Source organism: Bubalus kerabau, chromosome 6 (assembly GCF_029407905.1).
Source record: "Bubalus kerabau isolate K-KA32 ecotype Philippines breed swamp buffalo chromosome 6, PCC_UOA_SB_1v2, whole genome shotgun sequence".
NCBI lineage: Eukaryota > Metazoa > Chordata > Mammalia > Artiodactyla > Bovidae > Bubalus > Bubalus kerabau.
This window is the reverse complement of record NC_073629.1, coordinates 83999751-84022599: the sequence shown is the minus strand read 5'-3', so window position 1 is coordinate 84022599 and position 22849 is coordinate 83999751. Positions and strand designations below refer to the sequence as shown.

Genomic DNA, 22849 nt, shown 5'->3' with positions numbered 1-22849 from the left:
CGTGTGCTCTTTTAAGTTACTGAAGTAAATATATGGTCTGTGTAACACAGACATACTTAGAAAAATAAAGCAAAGCACGTTCATGACCACTGTGAATTTTTTGGTGCATCCCATCCACTTCATTTTGTGTACCATGTTTAAGTTTTATAAAAACAAACAAAAAAATGGTATCAATTAGACGTACTGTTGTAGCTTGCCTTTTTTACTTTACAGCATGGACTCTTAGTCATGCAAGTCAGTATTTTTTGACAGCATATGGCATGATTTTTGTCAGTTAACATAGTATTCCATCATATAAATGTGCTGTAATTTTTCTTAGCCAATGTCCTCTTATTAAACAAGTAGCATATTTCTCAACTTTTGCTATCTTTTATAGCAAAAGATATCTTTGTATTTTCTTCTTGGCTCATATCGTGGGTGTTTTCTTTAGGATTATTTCTTAGAAATGAAATTGTTGGGTCAAAATCCACACTTGTTTTTCAAAGGCTTTTATACATAATGCTAAATTGCTCTCCGGAGAAGACTGTGTAGGATGCATTTCAGTTCATAAAGTCATCAAGTCCTAATTTTCAGACTCCTGTGTGATATGCAGAGTGTTAGAAAGCACTTTTATTTTGCTCATGCTTATTATTATTAAATTTGGGATTCAAGAAGTAATGAAAAAAATTATGACTTTGTTGTATTCATAGTTCAGCTGTAGTAAAGTGATATCCAACTTAACTAGGTTCTCTGGACTCAATTAGACTTATGTTTAAAGACACTTTACCATTTATTAGCTCTATGACCTTTGGCGAGTTACTTAAGCTCAGTTTGCTCATCTGTAGATTGGGCTTCTAACACCTCACAAGGTAAATCTTGTTGTTTGGATTAATGAGGTCATGCACACAGTGTACTTAGCAGAGTACCTAGTTCATCATGAATGTCCAGGAAGTGGAATCCTTTGTCATTGGCTGCAACTTTGACTAAATCTGCCTGATTATTCCAAGTATCTTTCCACCAGAGTGGCAACTCAAATGTTCCTTGGATGGGGAAGTTAAAATGTACCAATATGTGCATAATTATGGATAAATTAAAGAAACATCATAATGAATTTGAACATAACCAAATTATTCCATAAATTTCTCATTCCAAGATTTATAGCATATCATTTTCTGTTTTCTTAGTCATTTCAGCTGCTTGTTTTTACAGGCTTTTATAAAAAGGCCAGTTCCTACCCACCCTGTTTTTCTACATATAGTCAGAGCAGAAACTTTATAATGAAACGCATCTTGCCATTTGCATGTAGGGCTTTACTATTGATGCATTCAGATGCATATAGAAGCTGGGCACAAACTTTGGAAAACAGGGTGTTGAAGTTTTTTCTTGTATGGTTTTTTGGTCATTCTGTTCTTTTTCCTTTTCCCAACTTTACCGAGGTAAAATTGAAGCTCACTGACCTGTGTATATTTTTAAGTGATCAGATGAAACTACAGAAGTCTTGCAACCCTGTAGGTCTTTTTTCCCAAACCACTCCCCTAACATGTATGTCCTTGTCATCATATGTTAACATGGGCTGCATAATTTGAGAGCCCTGCCAGACAATGGTATCATCTTGGCTTTAAACTGTCCTACATATTTGAAAGAACTTAAGAAAATTCGTCACATTTCCCTGGTTCCTTGCATGTCAAGTAATGGGGTTTTTCCGACCCTGCTGCATGTTATGCTATATAGACCCTGAAGAATGTTGTTTATGTTTTAGCAGGTATTTAGCAGTTAGGCTCATATTGCAAGTTATGGTATGAGTGGTGGTTCAAATCTCAGTTCAGTTCCTGAGTGTGGGGCTGTCCCTCACGAGTGTGGCTTAGAGTTGAGCTTCAGAATTCTGTGGGTTCCCGGGATCCCTCTCTCTTACTCTTTCTACTCTAGTTTTCTTCCTTCATTCTCCAGCCACCAGGTCTCCTTTTCCTCTTTCCCCTGACCAGAAAGATGAGTTAACTTCAAAGTTTTAACAATTTGCACCAACTTTATGGGGGCTTCCCAGGTGACACTAGAGGTAAAGAACCCACCTGCCAATGCAGGAGACACAAGAGACTCGGGTTCGATCCTGGGATCAGGAAGATCCCCTGGAGGAGGAAGTGGCAACCCACTCCAGTATTCTTGTCTGGAAAATTCCATGGACAGATGAGCCTGGCAGGCTGCAGTCCATGGGGCTGCAAAGAGTTGGACACAACTGAGTAACTGAATACAACAACAGCCAGTTTTATAGCCCCTTGACTTCAGGTCAAAGCTGTACGGAAAACAACTGGAAAATATACCCTCTGCTATTGTTTCTCCAAATTTTAGCTCTCCACCACAATTTGAGTTTCTTTACTTTTCAGAAGCCTCAGGTAGTTGTTCTCTAAGTTTTGGCAAGAGGTCTTCATTTTAATCAGTAGGAGCGAGATGCCATAGGGTATGTATGCCACCACGTTGAAACTGGAACTTACCATTTGTTCTTTTAGTGATTTTTAAAATATTAACCCTGTGATATACATGTAAGAGAAACCTGGACAAAGGCCAGGGTCTCTTCAGCAGAGTCAGAATGAGCCAAACGGTGTCACCTAATAATCTTAGGGAACATTTTCAGCCACGTGTTGCTTCTCTCTCCAAACTCGGTAGTCACTGCAGTGGGCGTCCTTGAAGATCCTTTGTTCTAACTCGGTCCTGCAGCTCCTTCAGAGCCAAGTGTGTTTGTTCACACCCAGAAGAGCATGATATGTGCGGTAATTTAATCATAAACACCATATGAGGACATACTTGCCAAGTCTGCATCAAAATTGGCCACTGAACAGCAGTAGCATAGGGTTTGCTTTTTTCTTTCTTTCTTTTTTTAAAAATTTTTTACTCCTACTGTTGCATTTTATTGAGCTTTTTCTGTGGTCCAGGACTGTACTATATCACCTCATTTAATCTTCAGATCAACACTGTGAGGTAGGTGGTTTTCTTCCCACTTTATGAAGAGAATGAAGCTATAAGAGGTTAAGGAACTTCCTAGGATACCACTTCCCATCCCCTTGTCCCAGCTAATTAAGTACTTCAGTTTAATGGAAACACTGGTCTTTCTGACTTCAGAAGCACTGAAGTTAATTCCTATGCTCACTTGACCTCTTGTGTCACAGAGGAATTTTGTTCAGCAACTCTCTGGGGACCATCAGGTTGTGACTCCTCGTTAAACATATAAGCATTGTTTTTCTTCTTTTTTTTTAGGAGCCCAGTGATGCCCTTGGAATCAGCATTGCTGGAGGAAAAGGAAGTCCCTTAGGAGATATCCCAATATTTATTGCCATGATTCAGGCCAGTGGTGTGGCTGCACGGACACAGAAGCTTAAAGTAAACAGAGCGGGTGGGGAAGTGCTCACACCATGTGATGGGGTGGGGTGGGAGAGGACGTGGTTGCCAGGGGCAGTGGTTTAAACTGGAATCAGCAGCCATCAGAGACCCACACTGTGAGCAAAATGCATTGGAGACAGTTTGTACCTGAAATTCATTATGTCCCAAAGCATATAAAAATATTGTTTATATCAAAGCTTCTCAGTGAAAGATGAAATTGCAGCTCATTTGCAAAGCTTCCCATATCATTTTTGGCACCACGTTCCACCTGAAATTGATTTTCACCTGAGAGAGATTTGACCTTAAAATCTTCCTTCTACCGAAAGCATCAACATTCTTATGATTTTTTCCCCCCATCACACCTTAATCTTAATTTAGGTGGAAAAAAATAAAGCAGAAAATATTTGGCTTCCTCATTAGAGCTTCATTGAACAGGTAATTTGTGCATCCCACTATTAGTAGCAAATGGATGTATGCAACACCACCATTACCCAGGTACAAAAGTGGCCTGCCGGGCCTTTTAATAATCAAATCTGACCCCCTTCTTGTTTCTCTGATTGGTCTGTATTTGGGCAAAAGCCATAAAAATTCCTCATGCTTCTGGAGCATACATACACAGTAGAAACACAGAATCTTCACAATAGCCACAAATGGGAAATATGACTTACAAAGAATTTTAAGCATTCTTCTCAAATTTAATTTTTCTTAATGATAGTGATTTTTCTCCCACTTTTGTACTTCCAGGTTGGAGATCGGATTGTCAGCATTAATGGGCAACCTTTGGATGGGCTGTCTCACGCAGACGTGGTTAATCTGCTGAAGAACGCCTACGGGCGCATTATCCTGCAGGTATTGCGATCAATGGAACGCGCAGCTGGGAGAGGCAGATAAGTGGCGAGCAAAAACGATTGAGCGTCAGTGGCAGGAGGCATCACCGCCCGGCAGGGTGCTTGCTGATGTGGATTATGAAGGTTGAAAGCAAGAAATTATTATTTTTATTCAGAAATTCTTTAATGCCACCCATACAGGCAGTGAGCATGATTATATGAAAGCATAACAAGGGGAGAAAAATTACTCTTTGCTTCACATGATAAATCAACAAGGCTTTTAGCTTCTGGTGTTCTTTTGTAAATCAGAGTTTGCATGGAATAGGAAATGATTTCTTTTCTTATACCCCAAAACTGCGTCTGAACTGTCCAAGTGCTGTTTTCTTCCAGTCCTTTAAAGGACAGGAAAAGTAACAGTGCTTTTTTCCTGTAGCATAAATGATTGCCAGCACTGCTAAATACTACATAGTAGTCATCAACTAAGGCAGACAATCATATTTCAGCTGTGGTCCCCAAGAGTAGTCTCCAGAGGCACAGGGAAATATACCAGGAAGTAAAAACAAGGTGTGCTCTTAGTCACCCCTCCTTCTCTTTTCAGCACTTCGAGTATCTCTGAGATTGATGTCATGCAATGAGCTAGAGTAGCGTACTGGCAGCCAGTTTCATTACTGAGCTCCCCCCAAAATCTATGATTATAAACACCATCCTTCTGCAGGGGTAATATTAAATGGTCTATAGGTAAAAAGAATAAAACCCACCATTTGGTATCTCAGAGAAAGGGCTAGCCAGACCCTCTAATCATTCTAGTCTTTAAATAATAAGTTCAAATTGAAAAACCATTACTTTGGGGAGGAACAATTTATGGTGCTTAAGTCTCACCATCTCAGAGGTCTAAGTCAAAAGTGCCAAAACAGACATTTAACAAAAGTCGGTGGCTTTCAACACATAGGAAGGGAATTGTAAAAGACTGCCAGGGGTTTCCAGGGAGTTTATGTGATAGGCAACGTATTATTCAATGATCTGGGTCCCCAAGTTTCTGTTGAACACAAATGGAAACTGAGTGGACTGGGTGTAGAGTCCCAGAGACGGCTTCCTCATGTCGTCATCCTCAGGGGTTACCTGTCGTTTCGCCTTCCACCCCTCAGTCTTCCTCAGAGCCTGCAAATCCTGGCTTTTTCTTGTTTCCAGCTCTTGCCTTTCCTTCGAGTTATGCTGACCCCTAGAGGCCATGCAAGTGCAACTCTTCAATCACAGAGCTGTGGCCCATTAGTTACACAGGATTTTACCAGGAAGTTGTTTCAAAGGATAACTATGTACAGGAGGGGGTTGGGGTGGGGGGAGGGAGTGGGGAAAGTGTTTCCCTTAGTGGAATCTAGTATTATTGACATTGTTATTTTCCAGCGTAATTTATTCAGCTCCATCTTCTTCACAAAGAAACAGGAAGGCACAATGTGAAAGTATGACATTCACCATGTAAAGTTCCTTAAGTGGAGATGAGCGCATGCTCTCCCTATGCAGAAGTTAATGCTCCATTCAGCCAGATTGCCACTATTAACATACTTCTGAAGGGATTCCTTATTTTTCCTATTTCTGCATTTTAAGAAAATGACTTTTGGTTTCAAAACGTTCTCTTGCGTTAATCACATTAGGTGGTGGTGTTATTTGTCTAACAGGTGCTGTTAAAAACTTAATAGAATCCTTTGGGATTTTGACAGTTGTGATCTACTCCACTCTGTAGGTGAATGGGTCTGGGTATGGGGCATACGTGCTGCCAAAAGCTTTAGAGACAGAACTCAGGAAATTCTTACATCTTGTGTTGGACGCCTTTCAGTTGCATAGTCGTATTCACTTTAATTGAAACACTGTGCATGGAGTGGTACCAGCAATACATTATCACAGCTGACTTGTCAGTAGGTGATTATTTTCATGATCAGGTGAGCCAGCCCAGTGGCAGAGCAGTAGGAAGGTCAGATAATTGTGTCTGATGTTGTGGAAAATACTTGTTGGTGCACATGCAAAGCGATCAGCAACTGCTGATGGCACAGGGAAGATTAGGTCTGGGTCAGCAGACTGCGGGGTGGAGAAGGGGAAGAGAGTGGAGGAGACCACCAACACTTCTGGAAGCTTCTCCTTGTAGTTTAAATTGCTAGTGCTAGGTATAGTAAAGAAGCGGCTATTTCTGCCCTTGAAGTCTGATGGTATCTTATTGTCAAATAAAAATTGGTCAGTGGGAATTGATTTGGATGTAGGGATCATTTTAAATATTCTCAACTATATTTGGAGGTATGGTTTGCCTGGATTTGCCTGGTTTTGAAAGTTTGTCTGGTTTAGCACTTTTGTCTATGAATTACCATCCAACCTTTTTTGGACAAAGCCAGGTAACCCAGACTCGCATACAAATTTTTGTTTTTACCTCTTTCTTTGAGAACACAGAGGATAAAATGAGTGTATCAGGGATTTTTGTCACTACAGGAGCCTGTGGGGCTTTCTCTGGATCTAGACCTTTTAGCATATAGAATGTGGATTAAGGCAGCAGTAACTAAACTAGGAAATACAGGAAGGGTATGTTGGGAGAGAAGAGAACGTTGTGTTTGGAGGCACCCAAGGTAGAGATATCCAGCAGACAGAGGAAGTGTGCTACCAAAGCTTGGGAAGACTTCAGTGCTGGAAATGGGATAAATATAGCCATCCACAACTTCTTGGGGTTGACATTCCCACTGCCTGACACATTATACTTCATAGTTATTGGCTGAATAAATGAAACAGTAGAGACAAACACAGAGAATAAGACTTGGAATCAGTAACAACTATGGACAGCAGAAGAAGGAATTTCTTGTCCAACCCAATAGCTTATGCTTTTCTCTTTGAAAGCTTTAGAATGTAGTGTACAGGTATTTTTCTTCTTTTATTTAACTTGTTCACTTATTAATGGACCTTAAGCTAAATTTACTTCATTTCTTGTTTTTTCCCTCTTTCTGTTTCTTTTTTTTCAGTTCCTCGATGTTGGACGCTGGATCTCCTGAATTAATCCTATGTCTTATTTTTTCTGTTTCATTTTCAGTCTAGGGCTCCCAAGAGAAGTAACTGTTTTCTCTATATTATCTTGAGCATGGCATGTCTCTCCTAACCAGCAGTTGGGCCCTTTTACATCAGTTTTTGTTTGTGTGTGTTCTGGAAGATGCCCTCAAGGACCTCCCAGACACACGCTTATTAATCCCCCTGACTTCTGACTCTCGTCTGCTCCCTGAGAAAATTACTTTAGGATATACTCCAACAAAAGAAGAAAGTAAAGAGAGAGGGAAACCAGTGGATCCAAAGCTGAGGAACAGGAAAGTCCTAGGACAGCTATGCAGCAGGCAGAGAGAACAATTTATCCAAATTGAAGCAGGGAGACCAGAAGACTCTGAGAGATGCCTCTGAATTAAAGAGGGAAAAAAGAGGGACAGATGGATTACCTTGTATATTTAACTGCATTGGAGGTTTAAGGTCAGGTGGAAAGTTTGGGGCTGAATTATTATAATATATAAAAAATTAAACAAAATGAGATTATTAACCTTGAGGACAATAAACTTGTACCAAAGAAAGGGGGAGAGAAACATAAACATACAACAGTAGTTGGCTCAATATGAATAACATTTACGTAAGTCATAATAAAACCCACAGAATGAAACATCATGATGCATGAAATATTAGTAGCATGACAGTTTGAGATGTGTTCATAGGAAAATATGAGAGTTAAATCTTTGAAGTTGAAATAAGATTGTTGGAAATTGTTAAAACTACAAAGATTTAAGTATTTAACACATCTAAAGAAACACAGGAAACAAGTAGAACTTAAAAATATAAAAGGTAAGTGTAAGATTTTGGCAAGCTAAACTTTCATCTGTTGGAATAAGTAGTCTATAGATGTGACTGAGTAGTCTATAGACGTGATCAAGATGATAAAGTTCAAAGTAGTCTTATAAAGTGTATTATTTATCTTATATCTCTAGAATTGAAAAGAGAAATATTCAGTATGTCTCTAGGGAATAAGAGTATTGAATTTTTTATCATGTACTGTATTACTTAATTTTAAATCATGTGCACACAAAAGGAAATATCCTAGAAAATTGAAAAGAACCAGGAGTTGAGAATACAGGTCCTAGACCCTAAAGGAGAAAAGAATTTTAAGAACACCACACTTACAATGAGACAAAAGTAAATAAAACTGTGGGAAGGCAGCCGTCAGATCAATCACTGGCAATCTTTAAAATAATTGATTTCTCTCTTTCAAAGTTGGTGGCAAGTCAGTAGAATGCAAGGGACTAGTTGGGAGCAAAGGACAAAGGAAAAAGATGGAGGTAATGTTATCTCTGAAAAAGAGGGTAAGAAGTGTTTCACAGCATTTGAGTCTGATGGCTTTCCTTTGAGGATAATCATTTTCTATGAATGAATAAAGAAGTGATTTTGACACTTGAGAAAAGCGCTTCTCAAACCTCAGCATGCTACAGGATCATCTGGAGGGCTTGTTAAACAGATGCATTGCTGGGTCCCACTCCCAGAGCTTCTGATTCTGTTGGACTGGGGTGGATCCACAAATTTCCCTTTATAACAAGCTGCCAGGTGTTGCTGATGCTTCTAGTTCAGAGAGCAATCTGAAACCCACTGGGTAGTGCATCCTTTAGAGATGAGCAAAGATTTGCACTGCTCTTTTCTCTATGTCTGGAATACCCATCTCAACCTACCAGTATCCCCTCTTTATAAAGGTACATGTGAGTAGTTCTTACCCTTGATTGCCCAATCAAATTGCTGACTCTAGTATCAGTTCCTGGGTCTCACCCCATGGAATTTGGTCTAGGATGTGGCTTGAACATTGGAATATTTTAAAGCTTCCCACATGACTTATTATGTAGCCAGGGTTAAGACCAGCTATCTGTGAGGGTTCCTTATGGGTAGAAAGCCAAGTGGTGCCAGAAAGGGGGTGATAAACTTCAGGAAACGGACCAAGAGCTACCGGTTTGAAAAGTTGAAGTGATGACCTCAGGTAAGTTCTGTAGGACATGTAGGTTTTAGTGTCAGAAAGCTGAGTATTTTTGAGTACTTCAAAAATACTTCTTCAGCTTCCTCTAGGAAACTGGATCATTTCTCCTTTCTTCCAAGGTTTTGGTGAGAATTAAATGAGGTGTAGCATTTAATAAAAATAGTGGATTATAAGTGTTAAGCATTAAATAAAGTGGAAAGTGAAAGTGTTAGTCTCTCAGTCATGTGTGACTCTTGGCGACCCCATGGACTGTAGCCCTCCTGGCTCTTCTGTCCATGGTATTCCTCAGACAAGAATACTGGAATGGGTTGCCTTTTCCTCCTCCAGTGGATCTTCCCACACCAGGGATTGTACTGGGGCCTTCTGCATTGGCAGGCACATTCTTTATTGTCTGAGCTACCAGGGAAGCGTTAAAGAAGTGATTCTTTATTGCTGTCTGTCATTGCTTCCCAGGTGGCCCTAGTGGTAAAGAACTCACCTGCCAGTGCAGGAGACATAAGAGATGTGGGTTTGATCCCTGGGCTGGGAAGATCCCCTGGAGGAGGAATGGCGCTCCAGTATTCTTGCCTGGAGAATCTCATGGACAGAGGAGCCTGGTGGGCTACAGTCCATGGAATCACAAAGAGTCTGACATGACAGAAGCAACATAACACACACTTTATTACTCTCATTATAATAACATTGTCTTGAAGTCAGAGGGGGCTAAAATTCCTCTTAAAATCCTGGAAGTGTGGTGGTTTTCTAGGTGGCATTTGAGATGTGTGCCATCAGATGGTGATGTGGCCAAGTCACTTTGCTTCTTCTTACTTCATTTTTGTGTTCCCTGGTGGCTCAGAGGGTAAAGCATCTGCTGCAATGCAGGAGACCCAGGTTCGATCCCTGGGTTGGGAAGATCCCCTGGAGAAGGAAATGGCAACCCACTCCAGTACTCTTGCCTGGAAAGTCCCATGGACAGTGGCAGGCTTATAGTCCATGAGGTTGCAAAGAGTCAGACACGACTGAGCAACTTCGCTTTCACTCCATTCCAAACTTAAAACATTTCACACTTCAGACCATTTTTTTAAAACAAATACATTAAAATCAGTGTATTCTGATGTTACTAGAATCAGTGTCACGAGATTCTAAATAAAAGCTTTAATCAGATGTGCTTTCTACTCCATTAAGTTACACCAAATGCCAGGCATGGGACAAAGCAAGCTCATTTTGATTGTTCTATAATGTGCCCTCATCTTAAGATGCCAACTTTCTCAGGGTTCACCTTAACCTGACAGTCTTTCTCTCTGTCTCTAGTGTATTTGTACTGTGGATCTAGGATGCAAGTTGGGCATGAGTGTGGAGTTTGTATCTTGTACAAGATTTTGTTGTTGTTGTTGTTTAATTGCTAAGCCATGCCTAACTCTTTTGTGACCCCATGGACTACCGTCTACCAGACTCCTCTGTCCATGGGATTTCCCAAGCAAGAATACCGAAGTGGGTTGCCCTTTCCTACTCAAGGGAATCTTCCCAACCTAGGGATCAAACCTGTGTCTCCTCCATTGCAGGAGGATCCTTTGCCACTGAGCCACCAGGGAAGCTCATTATAAGATTTGGGTCCTAACAGATCTAAAGGCTAATCTCATTCCTTTACAAGACCAGCAAGTCAGGAAAGTTCTAGGCAAGAAGCTCAAGCTTTTATGCATTGTAATGTCCTGGATGTACATTTGATGCAATGTAAATACTTACCTGGAAAATATTTTCACTTCTCAATTCTTCAAAACATAATCCACCCCAAACCTGTTTTTGAGCAAAGGTACTTATCCTAGGGTCTATGCAATAAAGACTTGTGTTTTATTATTCAATTAGAAAATGTACCAACATACATGGCTCTGATATAGAACATACAATTCCAATTGAACATAGTTTTGTTTTGAACAAAAAAATTAAATGCCACAAGGACCTAAATAAGGCACGAAGAAAGAGCATATCAGAACAGATACCTTCTAAGGTCAAGGTTTGAGGAGACAAAAATCTAAGGAGATAAATATTGAAGGAGAAATGCTCTGGGAGGGGGAAATTCATTTGGAGGGGGAAACATGGAGTGAGGGGTTGGGGCAGTTGGAGGGGGAAACACGGAGTGAGGGGTTGGAGCAGTTGGAGGGGGAAACACGGAGTGAGGGGAGAATTCATTTGGACGGGGAAACACGCTTATTGGTTCTTCCTCTTCCAGGGACTCACGGGTCTCTCTTTGTTCCATAAGTTGAAAGGATAAGGCCTCTTCCCCATCCTTCATTTCACACATCTTGCCCTCGAGTGGAGTGACTACCTCCTTCTCTTCTTTCCTTTCGCAAGTCTCCCCCTCCTCAGGTGAAGTGATTTCCTCTTCCTCTTCCTCCAAATCAATATTCTGCCCCTCCCGAGGTAGGGAAGCTTCCTTTTCTTCTTTTAAGTCCATGGTCTCCCTCTCCTCAGGGGAAGAGACCTCCTCCTCCTCCTTCTCCTTTGGGTCAGTGGCCTCCTTCTGCTCAGGTAGACATTTACTGAATGTTTGACCCTATCATGGTTGCAGAGATACGAGAAAACAAAGTACTTTCATTAAACATCCGGTGAGTCTAAGCTGGTGAACCCACATAGCAGCTTAGGACACTATTAATTTAATACATGTATCCCCATCAGTCAGCAGTTCCATATGTAGTTCTCCATCTTAAAGAGCCTCTCTTGGGATGCTTATCGCAGCACCATGTGCAACAATGGGGACGAACAGAGACTTAGAGGACTTGCAGGTTTTGAACCAGGTTAATGACTGTGAAAAGGAAATGGCAACCCACTCCAGTATTCTTGCCTGGAAAATCCCATGGATGGAGGAGCCTGGTAGGCTGCAGTCCATGGGGTCGGTAAGAGTCGGGCACGACTGAGTGACTTCACTTCACTAATGACTGTGAAGGGTAAGTGGGAGCAAAGAGCACATCTGCCTCCTCGGGGCCCCTGGGGGCCTGAGGGATGAGGGGAAGGGTTGCTGACCTGAGTGATGTAAAAGGGCCAGACCATAGGTTGTGGGTCCTACAAGTTGGAGCTCGCCCTCGCCAGGTCCAAGGACTCCAGGCACCACGGCTCTTTCAGGTTGCACAGACCTTAGACCTCATCACCTCAGGACCCAGAAGCCTCTCTGCCTTACCCCAGAATCCCTGTCCATCCCCCCACCCCCTCTCTACGTAGAATGTCCGTGTCTGTCTCGGACACCAGGCGGCACCAGTGGCAAGCCTGCTTGCTGCAGGGTGAGGAACACATTTGCTGTCCTCGGAATCTACCACGGAAGTTTACGCCCAGTAGTTCAAGATTTACTTTAAACAACAACCAAAAAAAGAGCAAAATTCCTGTTAGCCTGTTTGCCTCCCCCTTCCTCACAAGTTAAACACACAAGTTAAGCCGTCTTCCAGTCTTACCTCCATGCCTGGTCCCTGGTCTTGCTGGGCGAAGAGCACTTCAGACAGCAGGGCTGAACCAAGACTCAGACCACGTCTTTGTCTCCTCAAACTTGTATCTAGCTGAGCATACCTTTCCAAGATCAGATTATCTCCTTCTACAAGTCTGGGAGACCAATCAACTCTTAAGACCAAGATTGTTGATATAGATGCCTTGGGGCTATCAAGTCATTCTGGGGATGATGGGTTTATCTCTTTGTTTCTCTGCAAAAGACCAAACTATCAGTGAAAATCCTTCCCATTTCCTATCCAGCCCCTTATATTCCACTTCTGAAAAATAGGCAGGAGCTGGGGGATCCTAAGTTGCTCCTAGGATTTAATATTATCAGTTGTTGAGAGGCCCTTTTATTTCAGGGTAGGGATCAAGCGAGAGGCCTTACCACCCTATAAGATGGTGCTGCCAAATGTTTTTGTATTTTCTAGCTAGATAAAATATTTAACTTTTACCCAAATAGAACTATGACTTCGGTTTCACAGTTTATATGGGCTCCTGAAAGTTTATTAAAGTTCAAAAGCTTTCTTCCTAGAACATCCATGGAGTGTGTATTTCCTACATCCCAAACCCTCTCCATGTAGTACTGAGAGAGGGGGGGAGGGTGCATCTTTCCCTCCTGTTGCTGAGCACCCACTGTGAAGTTCAGCTCTGCTTCCAGCTGCTTGTTTGACTCTGCACTTCACTCTTCCTGGCTCCATGTGTAGACCCTACTTCATTATATGCAGAATGAGGCATATCTCCTGGTGTGAGGGTCCAAGACCAGGGCTGTACCCTTTGACCAGCTGATTTGCCTGACTCCACATGGGCTTCCCAGGTGACACTAGTGGGAAAGAACCCACTTGCCAACGCACGAGACGTAAGAGACGCAGGTTCCATCCCTGGGTCCTAAAGATGCCCTGGAGGAGAGCATGGCAACCACTCCAGTATTCTTGCCTGGAGAATCCCATGGACAGAGGAGCCTGGCGGGCTACCATCCACGGGGTCACAAAAGAATCAGACATGACTTAGCAACTAAACAACAACTACAACATAGGAATCCCCTTCACCATAACCTAAATCCATAGAGTTTGAGTCTCTACTTGAGTGCTTGCTTTGTGGGGGGCCCATGTCCTAACCAGCTGAGCCTTTCCTTTCTGTAACTGCCTTAGTTGCTAGAATTTTTTCTTCTTAAAAAGACCCCAAACCAATCTCACTGTGTTCTGTGGAAATTCAGAAAATTGAACCCAATCTGCTCTATTCCTTAAGAAGGTTTTCAGTTCAGTTCAGTTGCTCAGTTGTATCCAACTCTTTGCCATCCATGAATTGCAGCACGCCAGGCCTCCCTGTCCATCACCAACTCCCCGAGTTTACTCAAACTCAGTGTCCGTTGAGTCGGTGATGCCATCCAACCATCTCATCCTCTGTCGTCCCCTTCTCCTCCTTCCCTCAATCTTTCCCAGCATCAGGGTCTTTTCCAATGAGTCAGTTCTTTGGATCAGGTAGCCAAAGTATTGCAGTTTCAGTTTCAGCATCAGTCCTTCCAATGAATATTCAAGACTGATTTCCTATAGGATGGACTGGTTGGAAAGACTGTTGACAATCATACAAATATGTATTAATATCATGACAATTTGTGAGGAATATTCAGAGTGCTACAGAGAGGAAAACAGGAAAAATTAAACATAGGTAATCAAAGAAGGTTGGTATAATGGAAGTGACTTTTAAGCTGATGCCAGGACAACTGGTTTGGCTTCAGGGGCCAAACCAGGTTGGACGGGGGGAGGGACTCCAGGCAGAAAGAACTGTGGAATGTGGGGAGGAGGGGATGATATAGATGGGATTACAGGAGTAATTCTGGAAAGGACATTTGTATAATCAGGGAGTCTTAATGTTATTCCAGGTACAAAGAGAGACCACTGAAAGGATTTAAGCAGGGGAGGGTCATTATCCATTTTATATTTCAAACAATAACTGGCTCTTGTGTAGAAGAGAGTAAGTGGGGATTCCAGGTAAAAGGCAACCAATGGTGGTGGATTGAATTAGGATGGTCACTAGGGAGATGAAAAGAAAGCAGACTTGAGAAGTATTTTGGAGGCAGAGTCCAGAGGATTTGGTGGTAGATTATTCAGAATAAGCATCAGTATGGTTAGCATCCCAACACCTTAGCACCTTTCCAGATGGGCAATCACCAGCCAGCAATCGGGTATTTTCAAGATTATACCTGCTGCTGCTGCTGCTAAGTTGCTTCAGTCGTGTCCGACTCTGTGCAACCCCATAGATGGCAGCCCACTAGGCTCCGCTGTCCCGGGGATTTTCCAGGCAAGAACACTGGAGTGGGTTGCCATTTCCTTCTCCAATGCATGAAAGTGAAAAGTGAAAGGGAAGTCGCTCAGTCGTGCCCGACTCTTAGCGACCCCATGGAGTGTAGCCTACCAGGCTCCTCTGTCCATGGGATTTTCCAGGCAAGAGTACTGGAGTGGGGTGCCATTGCCTTCTCCGAGATTATACCTAGTGGGTTTCTAATTAGGCAGCTGGAGGTGCTATCTACTCAGAAGAGGAAAACTAAAAGGAAAATGAAGGGATTTGGTTGTTGGATCAAGAATTTGAATTTGGTTGTATTAATTTTAATAAGGCTTTGAGGTATTAAAATGCAGATATTGAGTTGGCAATTGGATATAACAAACTAAGCTGGGAATTGTCAGCACATCATTGGAATTTAAAGCTGTGGGAATGTGGATGCTGTACCCTAGATCCTGAGTGTACAAGTGGGAAACGGCCAGGCCTGAGCCATGAGGGGTATGTAGAATAGCAGAGACACAAGAGTGGCCCAGCAGCAGGAGGAAAGCCAGAGACGGGGTCATGAAGTCAGGGTCAGATCCTGGGGATGGCAACTGGAAGAGGGTGGGCTTTTGAAAATGATGTAGGCTGAGAGTAGGTAGGATTACTTAAGTCACATGCAAAGACAGTTCCTCCACTACACTTGCTGAGGAGAAGAGGAAAAAAAAAAACTGGTGGGAAGTGTAGAGGACAGTTTGTCATTTTCCTTTTTGTTGTTTATCCTAAATATCCCCCCAATTCATTCATTCTTTATATGATAGTATTTCCAGAAGGTCTTATAACTTATGCAAAACAGTGTTTTCCTCCAGAATAGGATGTTTCACCCAAAATGTGTTCTGATCCAGCCAGGGCTAGCCTGTGGCTTTCCCTTCTAAGTACTCTATTAGCAGATGCAATGAAGCTTGCTTATTCGTATTTTGGTAGTCATGCCCTCTGTTGGCTTACCCTGAAACTGCAATCAAATCAAGCTCTTGCACTGCTGCTAAGTCAAGTCCTTTCACCCACTGTTGTTCAGTCTCTCAGTCCTGTCTGGCTCTTTGTGACCCCATGGACTGCAGCACGCTGGCTTCCTTGTCCTTCACTATCTCCTGGAGTTTGCTCAAACTCAAGTCCATTGAGTCGATGATGCCCTCCAACCATCTCATCCTCTGTCACCCCTTTTCCTCTTGCTCTCAGTCTTTCCCAGCGTTAGTGTCTTTTCCAGTGAGTCAGCTCTTCGAATCAGGTGGCCAAAGCATTGGAGCTTCAGCTTCAGCATCAGTCCTTTCAAGGAATATCCAAGGTTGTTCTCCCTTAGGATTAACTGGTTTGATCTCTTTGCTGTCTAACGGAACTCACTCTGTCCTTGTGTGCTAGTATCATCTAGAAGGACAGTTCATCAGAAGCAAGGGTAGCCCAGGAGCCCTTGAGAAAGAAGTTTGGATAACTAGTTGAGGTAGAAGACAACTCCAGAATAAGCAGACAAGGCAGGTTTTTTATGAATCCTGTTTAACAGGTGAAAAAACTGAAACTTAAGCATCGTACCATTTAAGTGGCAAAAACAACTTCAGATCTTCATTCTGTCAGAGGTATGCCATATTTCTTCTTAATTCTTTGCAATATTTTTGCAGAATAGAAATATAACTGATTATTTACATGTCAGTTCTATACTTTTGTTTGTGTGCGTGCTCAGTCCCTCAGTCACGTCTGACTCGCTTTGACTTAGGACTGTAGCCTGCCAGGCTCTTATCTCTATTCGATTTCCCAGGCAAGAATACTGGAGTGGGTTGTCATTTCCTATCCTGGGGGGTCTTTTTGACCCAAGGATCAAATCTGCATCTCTCTCTTTGGCAGGCAGATTCTTTACCACTGCACCACTCTTCGTTTGTGCCATACTTTTGTTTGGGACCATCTAAATGCGAATCAGTGAAGAAGAACTTAAGAACCTCTTGATGAAGGTGAAAGAGGAGAGTGAAAAACCTGACTTAAAACTCAACATTCAAAAAACTAAGACTATGGCATTTGGTCCCATCACTTCATGGCAAATAGATGGGGAAACAGTGGAAACAATAATAGACTTTATTTTTTGGGCTCCCAAGTCACTGCAGATAGTGACTGCAGCCATGAAATTAAAAGACACTTGGTTCTTGGAAGAAAAGCTATGACAAACCTAGGCAGCATATTAAAAAGCAGAGACATAACTTTGCTGACACAGGTACATCTAGGTAAAGCTATGGTTTTTCCAATCATGTATGGATGTGAGATCTGGTAAAGAAAGCTGAGGGCTGAAGAATGGATGCTTTTAAACTGTGGTGTTGGAGAAGACTCTTCAGAGTCCCTTGGACTGCAAGGAGTTCAAACCAGTCAGTCCTAAAGGAAATCAATCCTGAATGTTCATTGGAAGCACTGATGCTGAAGCTGAAGCTCCAATACTTTGGCCAGCTGATTCGAAGAGCTGACTCATTGAAAAATACCCTGATGCTGGGAAAGATTGAAGGCAGGAGAAGGGGACAACAGAGGATGAGATGATTGGATGGCATCACCGACTCAATGGACATGAGCTTGAGCAAGCTCCAGGAGATGGTGAAGGACTGGGAAGCCTGGCATGCTGCAGTCCACGGAGTTGCAAAGAGTCAGACATGACAGAGTGACTGAACAACAACAACAACAAATGCAAATCATAGGAAATCAAGAGATATTCTTTCATTCATCAAATATTAAACATGTTCTACATAAGGGGGATACGGTGGTGAATAAAACAGACAAACTTCATGTCCTCACATTCTAATATGAAGTGATAAGACAAGACAGGGCTTCTCTTGTGACTCAGCTGGTAAGGAATCTGCATGCAATGCAGGAGACCTGGGTTCGATCCCTGGGTTGGGAAGATACCCTGGAGAAGGGAAAGGCTACCCACTCAGTATTCTGGCCTGGAGAATTCCACGGATCGTATAGTCTGTAGGGTCACAAAGAGCTGGACATGACTGAGCAACTTTCACACTTTCAAGACAAGACAAGGCAAAATATATATAGTTAATTAGATAGTAATGGTAGTAAGAAAACATAAAGCGGGGAAGGAGGAGATTGTTAAACAAAATTAAACTGAGTAAATTTGAAGGTCTGTTTGTCTTTATTAAATGATGTATGAATATTATTATTCATGAATTATTATATCATTATTCATGAATTATTATTATTCATGATAACTGGAATGCATCCCATTTATCAAATAGAATGGTACTCCAAGGTTCTATACAAAACTGGAAGGCTTTTATAGGAAGGAGGGTAGGACAAGGAAGTTAAAAGAGTGGATTATTTCTGGTAGGACTTATTAAATATATTCTCTGATTGGTCTTGATGAGGAAATTCCAGACTGATTGGTTTAAAATTCCACTTCAAGGAGCAGCTGAAACTGTAGTTAGGTTAGGTGTTAAGTCTTTGGAGGGCTTAGCATATGTGGCTCTATTTTGGGCCAGTTTCTTTTTTTTTTTTTTTTACTCAATTTTTTTAAAAGTTTATTTTTTATTGAAGGATAATTGCTTTACGGAATTTTGCTGTTTTCCATTAAACCTCAACATGAATCAGCCATAGGTATACATATATCCCCTCCCTTTTGAAACTCCCTCCCATCTCTCTCCCCATCCCACCGCTCTAGGTTGATACAGAGCCCCTGTTTGAGTTTCCTGAGCCATATAGCAAATTCCCATTGGCTATCTATTTTACATATGGTAATGTAAGTTTCCATGTTACTCTTTCCATACATCTCACCTTCTCCTCCCCTCTCCCCATGTCCATAAGTCTATTCTCTGTTTCTCCACTGTGGCCCTGTAAATAAATTCTTCAGTACCATTTTTCTAGATTCCTTATATATGTGTTAGAATACGATATTTCTCTTTCTCTTTCTGACTCACTTCACTCTGTATAATAGGTTCTAGGTTCATCCATCTCATTAGAACTGACTCAAATGTGTTCCTTTTTATGGCTGAGTAATATTCGATTGTGTATATGTACCACAACTTCTTTATCCTTTCATCTGTCAATGGACATCTAGGTTGCTTCCATGTTGTAGCTATTTTAATAGTGCTCCAATGAACAATGAGATACATGTGTCTCTTTCAATTTTGGTTTCCACAGGGTGTATGCCTAGGAGTGGGATTGGTTTTACTCCTAGTTTTTTAAGGAATCTCCAATGGCAACCCACTCCAGTGTTCTGCCTGGAGAATCCCAGGGATGGGGGAGCCTGGTGGGCTGCCTTCTATGGGGTCTCACAGAGTTGGACACGACTGAAGCAGCAGCAGCAGCATGCCGACTTCCATAGTGGCTATATCAATTTACATTCCCATCACCAGTGCAAATTTCCCTTTTCTCCACACCCTTTCCAGCATTTATTGTTTGTAGATGTTTTGATGAGGGCCATTCTGACCAGTGTGAGGTGATATCTCATTGTAGTTTTGATTTTCATTTCTCTAATAATGAGAGATGTTGAGCATCTTTTCATGTGTTTGTTAGCCATCTGTATGTCTTCTTTGGAGAAATGTCTGTTTAGGTATTTTTCCTACTTTTTGATTGGGTTATTTGTTTTTCTGGTATTGAGTTGTATGAGCTGCTTGTATATTTTGGAAATTAATCCTTTGTCAATTGTTTCATTTGCTATTATTTTTTCCCATTCTGAGGGTTGTCTTTTCACCTTGCTTATAGTTTCCTTTGCTGTGCAAAAGCTTTTAAATTTAATCAGGTTCCACTTGTTTACTTTTGTTTTTATTTCCATTATTCTAGGTGGGTCATAGAGGATCTTGCTTTGATTTATGTCATTCTGAGTGTTCTGCCTATGTTTTCCTCTAAGAGTTTTCTAGTTTATAGTCTTACATTTAGGTCTTTAATCCATTTTGAGTTTATCTTTGTATATGGTGTTAAGAAGTGTTCTAATTTCATTCTTTTACATGTAGCTGTCCTGTTTTCCTAGCACCATTTATTGAAGAGGCTATCTTTGCCCCATTGTATATTCTTGCCTCCTTTGTAAAAAATAAGGCACCCATAGGTGTATGGGTTTATTTCTGCTGTTTCTATCTTGTTCCATTTGTCTGTATTTCTGTTTTTGTGCCAGTACCATGCTGTCTTGATGACTGTAGCTTTGTAGTATAACCTGAAGTCAGGAAGCTTGATTCCTCCAGCTTCATTCTTCTTTCTCAAGACTGCTTTGGCTGTTTGGGGTCTTTTGTGTTTCCATATGAATTGTGAAATTTTATGTTCTAGTTCTGTGAAAAAATGCCATTGGTAAATTGATAGGGATTGCATTAAATCTGTAGATTGCATTTGGTAGTATAGTCATTTTCACAATATTGATTCTTCCTACCCAGGAACATGGAATATCTCTCCATCTGTTTATGTCATTTTTTTATTTCTTTCATTAGTGTATTATAGTTTTCTGTATACCATTCTTTCATCTCCTTATATAAGTTTATTCCTAGATATTTAATTCTTTTTGTTGCAGTGGTGAATGGGATTGATTCCTTAATTGCTCTTTCTGATTTTTCATTGGTAGTATGTAAAAATGCAAGTGATTTCTGTGTATTGATTTTGTATCCTACAACTTTGCTATATTCACTGATTAGCTGTAGTCATTTTCTGATACTATCTTTAGGGTTTTCTATGTTCAGTATCATGTCATCTGCAAATAGTGAGAGCTTGACTTCTTTTCTGACCTGGATTCCTTTTATTTCTTTTTCTTCTCTGATTGCTGTAGCTAGAACTTCCAGAACTATGTTGAATAATCATGGTGAAAGTGGACACCCTTTTCTTGTTCCTGATCTTAGGGGGAATGCTTTCAGTTTTTCACCATTGAGAATATTGTTTGCTATAGGCTTATCATATATGGCCTTTACTACGTTGAGGTAGGTTCCTTCTATGCCCATTTTTTGAAGAGTTTTAATCATAAATGGGTGCTGAATTTTGTCAAAAGCTTTTTATACACCTATTGAGGTTATCATATGCTTCTTATCTTTCAGGTGTATCACATTGATTGATTTGTGTATATTGAAGAATCCTTGCATCCCTGGAATAAACCCAACTTGATCATGGTATATGAGCTTTTTGATGTGTTGCTGAATTCTGTTTGCTAGAATTTTGTTGAGGATTTTTGCATCTATGTTCATCAGTGATATTGCCCTGTAGTTTTCTTTTTTATGTGTTGTCTTTGTCTGGTTTTGGTATCAGGGTGATGGTGGCCTTGTAGAATGAATTTGGAAGTGTTCCTTCCTCTGCAATTTTTGAAAAAGTTTTAGAAGGATAGGCATTAGCTCTTCTCTAAATGTTTGATAGAATTCTTCTGTGAAGCCATCTGGTCCTGGGCTTTTGTTTTTTGGGTGATTTTTGATCACAGCTTCAATTTCAGTGCTTGTAGTTGGGTTGTTCATAATTTCTAATTCTTCCTGGTTCAGTCTTGGAAGATTGAACTTTTCTAAGAATCTGTCCATTTCTTCCAGGTTATCTATTTTATTGCGATATAGTTGTTCATAATAGTCTCTTATAATCCTTTGTTTTTCTGCATTGTCTGTTGTAACCTTGCCCTTTTCATTCCTAATTTTGTTGATTTGATTATTCTTTTTTTCTTGATGAGTCTGGCTAAGAGTTTATTAACTTTGTTTATCTTCTCAAAGAACCAGCTTTCAGTTTTTTAATCTTTACTACTGTTTCTTTAATTTTTAAATTTATTTCCACTCGGGTCTTTATGATTTCTTTCCTTCTACTAATTTTGGGTTTTTTCCCTTCTTTTTCCAGTTGCTTTAGGTGTAAAGTTAAGTTGTCTATTTGATGTTTTTCTTGTTTCTTGAGGTAGGATTGTATTGCTATAAACTTCCCTCTTAGAACTGCTTTTGCTCCATCCCATTGATTTTGAGTTGTCGTGCTCTCATTGTCATTTGTTTCTAGAAATTTTTTTATTTCCCTTTTGATTTATTCAGTAACCTGTTGGTTATTTAGAAACATGTTGTTTAATCTCCATGTGTTTGTGTTTCTTACAGTTTTTTTCTTGTAATTGATATCGAGTCTCATAGCATTGTGGTCAGAGAAGATACTTGTTACGATTTCAATTTTCTTAAATTTACGGAGGTTTGATTTGTGACCCAAGATGTGATCTATCTTGGAGAATGTTCTACTTGAGAAGGTGTATTCTGCATTTGAATGGAATGTCCTGAAGATATCAATGAGATCCATCTTATCTAATGTATCATTTAAGATATGTGTTTCCTTATTAATTTTATGTTTTGATGATCTGTCCATTGGTGTGAGTGGGGTGTTAAAGTCTCCTACTATTGTGTTACTGTCAATTTCTCCTTTTATGTCTGTTAGTGCTTGTCTTGTGTATTGAGGTGCTCCTATGTTGGGTGCATTGGAGAAGGAAATGGCAACCCATTCTAGTACTCTTGCCTGGAAAATCCCTTGGACAGAGGAGCCTGGTAGGCTACAGTCCATGGGGTCGCAAAGAGTCAGGCACGACTGAGTGACTTCACTTTCACTTTTCACTCTCATGCATTGGAGAAGGAAATGGCAACCCACTCCCGTATTCTTGCTTGGAGAATCCAAGGGACAGAGGAGCCTGATGGGCTGCTGTCTATGGGGCCACACAGGGTCGGACATGACTGAAGTGACTTAGCACCAGCAGCAGTATGTTGGGTGCATAGATATTTACAACTGTTATGTCTTCCTCTTGGATTGATCCCTTGATCATTATGTAGTGTCCTTCCTTATCTCTTGTAATCTTTATATTAAGGTCTTTTTTGATATGAGGATTGCTACTCCAGCTTTCTTTTGCTTCCCATTTGCATGGAATATATTTTTCCATACTCTCATTTTCAGTCTATATGTGTCTTGAGGTCTGAAGTGGGTTTCTTGCAGACAGCTTATATAT

At 40.9% G+C, this 22849-nt stretch overlaps 2 protein-coding genes across 5 annotated transcripts in view; one reads left to right on the top strand and one right to left on the bottom strand.

Moving 5' to 3' along the window:
- The window catches only part of PATJ (PATJ crumbs cell polarity complex component), a 383451-nt gene that overhangs the window by 343224 nt on the left and 17378 nt on the right, over positions 1-22849 (top strand). For 3 of the 4 annotated variants that reach the window (XM_055585657.1, XM_055585656.1, XM_055585655.1), the window contains exons 41-42: positions 3226-3348; positions 4093-4197. In XM_055585657.1, coding sequence (XP_055441632.1) covers positions 3226-3348; positions 4093-4197 — 228 coding nt within the window. Of the gene's footprint in view, positions 1-3225; positions 3349-4092; positions 4198-20948; positions 21021-22849 lie in introns of all 4 variants that reach the window. The other variant, XR_008715910.1, reaches the window with a different exon arrangement.
- Positions 11000-12738, bottom strand: LOC129655350 (fibrous sheath CABYR-binding protein-like). The gene is made up of 2 exons (XM_055585658.1): positions 12615-12738; positions 11000-11725 (listed from the first exon to the last, which is right to left on the bottom strand). Exons 1-2 carry the CDS (start codon positions 12618-12620, stop codon positions 11204-11206), a joined length of 528 nt encoding a protein of 175 aa, XP_055441633.1. The 5' UTR covers positions 12621-12738; the 3' UTR covers positions 11000-11203.